The following is a 9,865-nucleotide window of genomic DNA, read 5'->3' on the forward strand; positions in this document are numbered from 1 at the left end:
GTTTCCTTTCGTTTTATATAAAAACTTTCCCTCTTCGAGTCACAGGATGTGTTTCATGCGGATTCAAACTGGCCCACGGTTTCCAGTATGGACTTTACGCTTGGCACAGAGCCTCTGATTACGACTTTAAATCAATTAATAGCAAACGTTTGAGAGCTCTTTGCAGAGTTGTGTTGCAGCCCCCCCACCCCAAAAAAACATTTTCAGATTGTTGCCTTTTGATAAATTACTTTAATGAGTGCAGATGAGAAGACATTATTTGATGTTGTCCGTCCAGGCGATCTCGTAGTCATCGTAGACACTCTTTAACTTGGTTGATGACAAGAAATGGTCTGCATTGCCGAAAGCCTGAAAACAACAAGAGATTGTTATATTACAACATATTGTACAACAGTGGTTCTCAACCTTTTTTCAGTGATGCACCCCCTGTGAACTTTTAAAAAAAAAAAAAAAAAAAAAAAAATCAAGTACGTCCTAATCAGAGCAAAGCATTTTTGGTTGAAAAAAAAGAGAAGTAAAACACAGCACTTCTGATTTATTAAATTGTATAAATGCAAAATATTGCTCATTTGTAGCAGTCTTTCTTGAACTATTTGGGGGAAAAAAAAAAGATATAAAAATAACTAAAAACTTGTTGAAAAATAAAGTGATTAAATTATAAATAAATATATCCTCGCATAAAAGTTATCAACTTAAAGTGCACTCTTTGGGGATTGTAATAGAGATGCATCTAGATCAGGGGCGCTCACTTTTTCTGCAGGCGAGCTACCAAGTCGAGGAGATCTACCTCATTCCTATTTATAATTTATATTTATTTATGAACGACATTTTTGTTAACAAGTTAATGGTGTTTAATGATAATACAAGCATCTTTAACACACAGATTCCTTTCTTTCATGAAGACAAGAATATAAGTTGGTGTATTACCTGATTCTGATGACTTGCATTGATTGGAATTAGACAGTGGTGCTGATAACGTCCGCATTTTCAAATGGAGGAAAAAAAAAAGTCCTCCTTTCTGTCCAATACCACATGAAAGTGGTTGGATTTGGCATCTTATTTGTCCAACTTGCATACTCGTTTTTAAACACTTTGTTATGAGAGTAGCATATGTGTGTGGCCCTTTAATGTCTGGCAGCAGGTGAGTGACGTCAGTGAGTGTGCGGGTGGGCAAGCAAGTGAGAAAGCGGTCGCTGAGGGCGGGGGAGAAATACATTGGCATCAAACTCCGTAGCTTGCTAGCTTGTGCACGCTAGCTTTCTGAGACTCTTATTTTGTTAGCACAGGCAGGATGAAACAGGTCTTTTATGGTGAAGACAGGAACTGTGCAGTCGGTCTTTAGAGTTTTGACAGTAGGTACGGAGTCTCTAGAAATAAAATGTGTTTCTCTGCGTCCGCCCTGTTAGTGATTTTTTTCTTAAATATGAGCTCGCAGCAGCCAGCGTCATCTCACAAGATCCTCGGGTGCCGAGAATGTCAGACAACTGACGAAAGTGAAGTCTTGGTATGATTGATGATTGCTCATTTTTATGTCTATTTTTTAATGCCTGGCTTGAGATCGACTGACACACCCTCCGAGATCGACCAGTCGATCGCGGTCGACGTAATGGGCACCCCTGTTCTAGATTCATTAACTTAATTCCAAAAAAAAAAAAAAAATCTTTATGGAACATGTCCACAAAAAAAATCTAGCTGTTGAATCATTCAATTAATATATTTATAAAGGATTTTTGAATTGTTGCTATTTTTAGAATATTTTTTAAAAAGACTCACGTACCCCTTGGCATACCTTCAAGTACCCCCAGGGGTGCGCGGACCCCCATTCGAGAACCACTGTTGTAGAGTATATACACTAACAAGCCACAACACGAGGTGCACCTGCACAATCCAATTAGTAGAACGCATGACTCGAGGTGTAACAAAAAAAAACCTAAAAATACGCTTTTTATAATTAAAAAAACACTGGAGGATTGTATTTAATATAATCTAAAAACATTTGATATTTTTAATTGTTAAAATGCATTTTTATTTTATTTTTTTAAAACAATTTAATGAAGCTGCAGTGCAATCTAAAAACGACCTGGAATGCACCATAAAGTTAACACTTTCAGAGTAATATATGCAATTTTTATTTCAAGATTGAAACAGATTAAATAATCCGATTTTTCATCAATACATTTATTTCGAATGAGTTTTCTTAGTTTTGGCAGACAACCCTTTTAGTTGTTCACCTGCATTAATTGTAGCTGTAGTTACGTCTCACACCAGCAGGTGGCGCCTTGTTCAGCGCCTTACACAAGTAAGGTCGGGCCGAACTTAACCGAAGAATTGGCAGCAAGAAGAAAGGCGGGAATAGTCCTTTCCTAGGCCTGTTTTGCATTTTTTTATTCGGTCTTCGGGTAAAGTATGTTAATAAATCAATAACTGAAATAAAGTATGTTGACAAAGGGGTCACCAACCTTTTCGAAACCAAGAGCTACGTCTTGGGTACTGATTAATGCGAAGGGCTACCAGTTTGATACACAAATACATTGCCAGAAATAGCCAATTTGCTCAATTTACCTTTAATAAATAAATCTATATATATAAAAAAAAATGGGTATTTATGTCCGTCATTCTGTCGTACATTTTTTTTCCCTTTACGGAAGGTTTTTTGTAGAGAATAAAAAACCTTCCGTAAAAGGGAAAAAAAAATGTACGACAGAATGACATAAATACCCATTTTTTTATATATATATAGATTTATTTGTAGAGAATAAATCTATATATATATATATATATATATATAAAATCTAAAAACATGGAAAAAAAAAATGTACGACAGAATGACAGACATAAATACCCATTTTTTTATATATATATAGATTTATTTGTAGAGAATAAATCTATATATATATATATATATATATAAAAAAATGGGTATTTATGTCCGTCATTCTGTCGTACATTTTTTTTTTCCCTTTACGGAAGGTTTTTTGTAGAGAATAAATGAAAAAAAAAAAAACCCTAATTGAACGGTTTAAAAGAAGAGAAAACATGAAAAAAATGAAAACATTTTAAACAGTTTCTTCAATTTCGACTCTTTAAAATTCAACCGAAAAAAAAATAAGTAGAAAAACTAGTTAATTTGAATCTTTGAAAAAAAAAAAATGTATGGAACATTAGTAATTTTTCCTGATTTTAAAATTTTGATGACATGTTTTAAATAGGTTAAAATCCAATCTGCCATTTGTTATAATATATAACAAATTGGACCAAGCTAGATTTCTAACAAAGAAAAATAACTTCTAGATTTTCAGGAACATTTTTTTTAAAGAAATTTAAAAGACTTTGAAATAAGATTTAAATTTGATTTTACAGAAGACCCAGGACACGTTGGGAAGACTATGTCTCCCGGCTGGCCTGGGAACGCCTCGGGATCCCCCGGGAAGAGCTAGACGAAGTGGCTGGGGAGAGGGAAGTCTGGGTTTCCCTGCTTAGGCTGTTGCCCCCGCGACCCGACCTCGGATAAGCGGAAGATGATGGATGGAATTTCTAGATTTGCCAGAATTTTGAATTATTTCACAAATATTCATCGAAAAAACAGAAGCTAAAATGAAGAATTAAATTAAAATGTATTTTTTACAATAAAAAAAAATAAATTACTTGAACATTGATTCAAATTGTCAGGAAAGAAGAGGAAGCAATTTAAAATGTAAAAAAGGTATAAGTGTTTAAAAATCCTAAAATCATTTTTAAGCTTGTATTTTTTCTTTCAAATTGTCTGAAAGTTATAAGAAGCAAAGTAAAAAAATAAATTTATTTAAACAAGCAAAGACAAAGTCTTTAAAATATTTTCAAATTCTATTTGAGTTTTGTCTCTTAGAAATAAAAAATGTCAAGCAAAACGAGACCAGCTTGCTAGCAAATACATAAAATTAAAAAAAAAAAATAAATAGAGGCAGCTCACTGGTAAGTGTTATTTGAGCTATTTTTAGAACAGGCCAGCGAGCTACTCATCTGAATTGATTAACGTGGACCCCGACTTAAACAAGTTGAAAAACTTGTTACCATTTAGTGGTCAATTGTACGGAATATGTACTGAACTGTGCGGAATACTTAGTATTACCACCTGGTCAAACTCCTGACACTTCCCCTGTCATCATTTTCAAAATGCAGGAGGCTGATTTCAATACCGGTAATTTCAAATCGCATAAAAGGGAAGAAGATTAAGAGCTATTCAGTAGGATTTAAGGTCACACTCAAATTTTTTACTCCATGCCTTTGGTAAGTGCCGGAGTGAGAAGAGGTTTTAAAATAATTAGCGCATGCTTACTTTTACCGCATGCCTTATGCTAAGCGCAGGAGTGAGAAGAGGTTTTAAAATAATTAGCGCATGCTTACTTTTACCGCATGCCTTATGCTAAGCGCAGGAGTGAGAAGAGGTTTTAAAATAATTAGCGCATGCTTACTTTTACCACATGCCTTATGCTAAGCGCAGGAGTGAGAAGTAGTATTAAATTAATCAGTGCCCCGGCCGCAATTGAAGAAAATACGGTAATGCTGATTGAAAACCCGCGGGTACGACGTCACTTCCGGTTGACTCATAGCGACAGCGTCCATCACAACACATCAACTCACAGTGGATTCTCCATACACCCTTAATGACTTCTTTTGACCGTTGTGCTCGATGTATCCTCCGCCCAGGCACTCACACTCCAGACCCAAGGCCTCCATGGCCAGCACCAACTCCTCAAAAATATGACCTGCGAATAAATTAAAAGTTTTGCACGAGTCATAAACGTGCACTGGTGCACACATGAATAAATGTCACGTTAAAACGAGTAGTCGCTGCACAACATGAATGCATGCGTGCAGCTGCAAAACTTTGACATTTTCTTCCAACCCAGCATAACTTACTGTGATACTCTGCACTTTTTTTGCCGCGGACAATGTCTTTGTGCTCGTCGCCGTCTTTCACTTTCACTCGGACCAAGATGTACTTGAAAGTGGCGTCATGGTCGATCTCCACAGCTGGGATTGTGGCCAGGATGTCCGATTTGGTTGCCATTGTGATGTATTGCACACGTGAATCCACTCCGGGCCAGGAACTCCTTATAAGGAGGCAGACAGCTACTTCCGGTCTTAAAGAGACAGTCGTTCTCTTTACTTCCCACAGTGCCGCCCCCTAGCGGGAATTCACAGTAAATATCAGACGTGTATCAGAATCAGAAATCGGGCGGAAGGCGGCGTACACCCTGGACAAGTCGCCACCTCATCGCAGACGATATAAAAACTAGGGGTGTGGGAAAAAATCGATTCGAATACGAATCGCGACTGTCACGTTGTGCGATTCAGAACCAATTCTCTTTTTTTTTTAAATCGATTTTTTAAATGTTTTTATTTAAAAACATATTTTTTATTTATTTTTTGAACCAATCCAACAAAACAATACACAGCAATACCATAAGAATGCAATCCATCCATTTTTCTACCGCTTATTGCCTTTTTGGGGTCGCGGGGGACGCCTATCTCAGCTACAATCGGGCGGAAGGCGGCGTACACCCTGGACAAGTCGCCACCTCATCGCAGATGATGTATAAACTAGGGGTGTGGGAAAAAATCGATTCGAATACGAATCGCGATTGTCACGTTGTGCGATTCAGAATCGATTCTCGTTTTGAAAAAAAACTATTTATTTATTTTTTTTAAATTTAAAAACATATTTTTAATTGATTTTTTGAATCAATCCAACAAAACAATACACAGCAATACCGCAATAATGCAATCCATCCATTTTCTACCGCTTATTGCCTTTTTAGGGTCGCGGGGGGCACTGGCGCCAATCTCAGCTACAATCGGGCGGAAGGCGACGTACACCCTGGACAAGTCGCCACCTCATCGCAGATGATATATATACTAGGGGTGTGGGGAAAAATCGATTCGAATACGAATTGCGATTGTCATGTTGTGCGATTCAGAATCGATTCTCATTTTTTTTTTAAACTATTTATTTTTATTTTTTATTTTAAAAACATATTTTATTTATTTTTTGAATCAATCCAACAAAACAATACACAGCAATACCATAACAATGCAATCCATCCATTTTCTACCGCTTATTGCCTTTTTGGGGTTGCGGGGGGTGCTGGCGCCAATCTCAGCTACAATCGGGCGGAAGGCGGGGTACACCCTGGACATGTCGCCACCTCATCGCAGATGATATATATACTAGGGGTGTGGGAAAAAATCGATTCGAATACGAATCGAGATTGTCACGTTGTGCGATTCAGAATCGATTCTCGTATTTTAAAAAATCGATATTTAAAAAAAAATTTTTTTAAAAACATATTTTTTATTTATTTTTTGAATCAATCCAGCAAAACAATACACAGCAATACCATAACAATGCAATCCATCCATTTTCTACCGCTTATTCCCTTTTTGGGGTTGCGGGGGGCGCTGGTGCCTGTCTCAGCTACAATCGGGCGGAAGGTGGCATACACCCTGGACAAGTCGCCACCTCATCACAGATGATATATATACTAGGGGTGTGGGAAAAAATCGATTCGAATACGAATCGCGATTGTCACGTTGTGCGATTCAGAATCGATTCTCTTTTTTTTTTTAAATCGATATATATATATTTTTTTTATTTAAAAACATATTTTTCATTAATTTTTTGAATCAATCCAACAAAACAATACACAGCAATACCATAACAATGCAATCCATCCATTTTCTACCGATTATTCCCTTTTTGGGGTTGCGGGGGGCGCTGGTGCCTGTCTCAGCTACAATCAGGCGGAAGGCGGCGTACACCCTGGACAAGTCGCCACCTCATCGCAGATGATATATATACTAGGGGTGTGGGAAAAAATCGATTCGAATACGAATCGCCATCGTCATGTTGTGCGATTCAGAATCGATTCTCGTATTTTAAAAAAATCGATATTTTTTTACATTTAAAAAAACAAACATATTTTTTATTTATTTTTTGAATCAATCCAACAAAACAATACACAGCAATACCATAACATCCATCCATCCATTTTCTACCGCTTATTCCCTTTTTGGGGTCGCGGGGGGCGCTGGCGCAAATCTCACCTACAATCGGGCGGAAGGCAGCGTACACCCTGGACAAGTCGCCACCTCATCGCAGATTATATATATACCAGGGGTGTGGGAAAAAATCGATTCGAATACGAATCGCGATTGTCACGTTGTGCGATTAAGAATCGATTCTCGTTTTGAAAAAAATTTATTATTTTTTTTATTTTTATTTAAAAACATATTTTTTATTTATTTTTTGAACCAATCCAACAAAACAATACACAGCAATACCATAAAATCCATCCATCCATTTTCTACCGCTTATTCCCTTTTTGGGGTCACGGGGGGCACTGGCGCCAATCTCAGCTACCATCGGGCGGAAGGCGGCGTACACCCTGGACAAGTCGCCACCTCATCGCAGATGATATATATACTAGGAGTGTGGGAAAAAATCGATTCGAATACGAATCGCCATCGTCATGTTGTGCGATTCAATACCGATTCTCTTTTTTTTAAAATCGATATTTTTTATTTTTTTTATTTAAAAACATATTTTTCATTTATTTTTTTAATCAATCCAACAAAACATCCATCCATCCATCCATTTTCTACCGCTTATTCCCTTTCGGGGTCGCGGGGGGCGCTGGCGCCAATCTCTGCTACAATCGGGCGGAAGGCGGCGTACACCCTGGACAAGTCGCTACCTCATCGCAGATGATATATATACTAGGGTGCGGGAAAAAATCGATTCGAATACGAATCGCGATTGTCACGTTGTGCGATTCAGAATCAATTCTCATTTTTGAAAAAAATCAATTTTTTTTTATTTTTTTTTATTTAAAAACATATTTTTTATTTATTTTTGGAATCAATCTAACAAAACAATACACAGCAATACCATAACATCCATCCATCCATTTTCTACCGCTTATTCCCTTTTTGGGGTCGCGGGGGGCGCTGGTGCCTATCTCAGCTACAATCGGGCGGAAGGCGGGGTACACCCTGGACAAGTCGCCACCTCATCGCAGGGCCAACACAGATAGACAGACAACATTCACACTCACATTCACACACTAGGGCCAATTTAGTGTTGCCACAGACATTTTTGAATGAAAGAAACTACTGGTCTAATTGTGTCCACTAGAGGTCGCAATAGCAATTATTTGTATATTTGTAGATGATGCTACATATGAAACATTTTGATATATATATTTTTTCATCTTGGTAGATTGGAAATTAACATTGACTGATGAACATTATCACATAATTTATTTAGAAAGTACAAATAACAAGAACTAAAGGTAGAATACTATTAACCGCAACATGCAAGTGTAAAAAAAACAACAACAACATTATGATTTGTACATTTTCAGAATGTGCTTGTGGGAGGGGCGTGGTCCACGTGTCCCCTGTGGGCAGGAGCCGGCTGTGAGGCATCCAACAGGTGAGGGGATATCTCAGCTGGAGTGAGTTATCTAATCACCTGTCTCTTAATTAGCAGCGGCGGAGACCATGAGGAGGCGGGGCTGACAGGCGGAGGATTGGTCATTAAAAGACAATTGCTGAAAAGCACGAGAAGACAATTGCTGAAAAGCACGGGAAGAACATTGATGAAACAAAACTCACTGTGAACCCTGAACGAGGACGTGTGGCCGTGATCCAAAAAGAAGCCCAGCGATAGCAGAGACATTTACAGTGCTTTTTTTTAAACCAAGAAAAACAAACTGAAGTTGTCTTTATTTTTAAGTTATCAATCAATCAATCAATGTTTGCTTATATAGCTCTAAATCACTAGTGTCTCAAAGGGCTGCACAAACCACTACGACATCCTCGGTAGGCCCACATAAGGGCAAGGAAAACTCACACCCAGTGGGACGTCGGTGACAATGATGACTATGAGAACCTTGGAGAGGAGGAAAGCAATGGATGTCGAGCGGGTCTAACATGATACTGTGAAAGTTCAATCCATAATGGATCCAACACAGTCGCGAGAGTCCAGTCCAAAGCGGATCCAACACAGCAGCGAGAGTCCCGTTCACAGCGGAGCCAGCAGGAAACCATCCCAAGCGGAGGCGGATCAGCAGCGCAGAGATGTCCCCAGCCGATACACAGGCGAGCAGTACATGGCCACCGGATCGGACCACGGATGAAGTACTGGCTGTCCAGAGTCGAGACCCAGGATGGACCGCTCGCCTGTATCGGTTGGGGACATCTCTACGCTGCTGATCCGCCTCCGCTTGAGATGGTCTCCTGTGGACGGGACTCTCGCTGCTGTCTTGGATCCGCTTTGAACTGAACTCTCGCGGCTGTGTTGGAGCCACTATGGATTGAACTTTCACAGTATCATGTTAGACCCGCTCGACATCCATTGCTTTCGGTCCCCTAGAGGGAGGGGGGTTGCCCACATCTGAGGTCCTCTCCAAGGTTTCTCATAGTCAGCATTGTCACTGGCGTCCCACTGGATGTGAATTCTCCCTGCCCACTGGGTGTGAGTTTTCCTTGCCCTTTTGTGGGTTCTTCCGAGGATGTTGTAGTCGTAATGATTTGTGCAGTCCTTTGAGACATTTGTGATTTGGGGCTATATAAATAAACATTGATTGATTGATTGATTGAGAGACATTTACAGTGCTTTTTTTTAAACCAAGAAAAACAACCTGAAGTTGTCTTTATTTTTAAGTTATCAATCAATCAATCAATGTTTACTTATATAGCCCTAAATCACTAGTGTCTCAAAGGGCTGCACAAACCACTACGACATCCTCGGTAGGCCCACATAAGGGCAAGGAAAACTCACACCCAGTGGGACATCGGTGACAATGATGACTATGAGAAC

The 9,865-nt window shown here is 38.9% G+C and overlaps 1 protein-coding gene across 1 annotated transcript; it reads right to left on the reverse strand.

Moving 5' to 3' along the window:
* Positions 1-208: 208 nt before the first annotated feature.
* Positions 209-5,086, reverse strand: si:dkey-51e6.1. The gene is made up of 3 exons (XM_061887932.1): positions 4,900-5,086; positions 4,621-4,745; positions 209-348 (listed from the first exon to the last, which is right to left on the reverse strand). Exons 1-3 carry the CDS (start codon positions 5,048-5,050, stop codon positions 256-258), a joined length of 369 nt encoding a protein of 122 aa, XP_061743916.1. The 5' UTR covers positions 5,051-5,086; the 3' UTR covers positions 209-255.
* Positions 5,087-9,865: the final 4,779 nt, after the last annotated feature.

Source organism: Nerophis ophidion, linkage group LG26 (assembly GCF_033978795.1).
Source record: "Nerophis ophidion isolate RoL-2023_Sa linkage group LG26, RoL_Noph_v1.0, whole genome shotgun sequence".
NCBI lineage: Eukaryota > Metazoa > Chordata > Actinopteri > Syngnathiformes > Syngnathidae > Nerophis > Nerophis ophidion.

Coding starts and splice junctions, on each gene's coding strand:
- si:dkey-51e6.1 (XM_061887932.1), bottom strand. CDS start 5,050: ATGGCAACCAAATCGGACATCCTGGCCACAATCCCAGCTGTGGAGATC. Junction 4,746..4,899: donor AAAAAGTGCAGAGTATCACA/GTAAGTTATGCT, acceptor ATTTATTCGCAG/GTCATATTTTTGAGGAGTTG. Junction 349..4,620: donor GGGTGTATGGAGAATCCACT/GTGAGTTGATGT, acceptor TGTTGTTTTCAG/GCTTTCGGCAATGCAGACCA.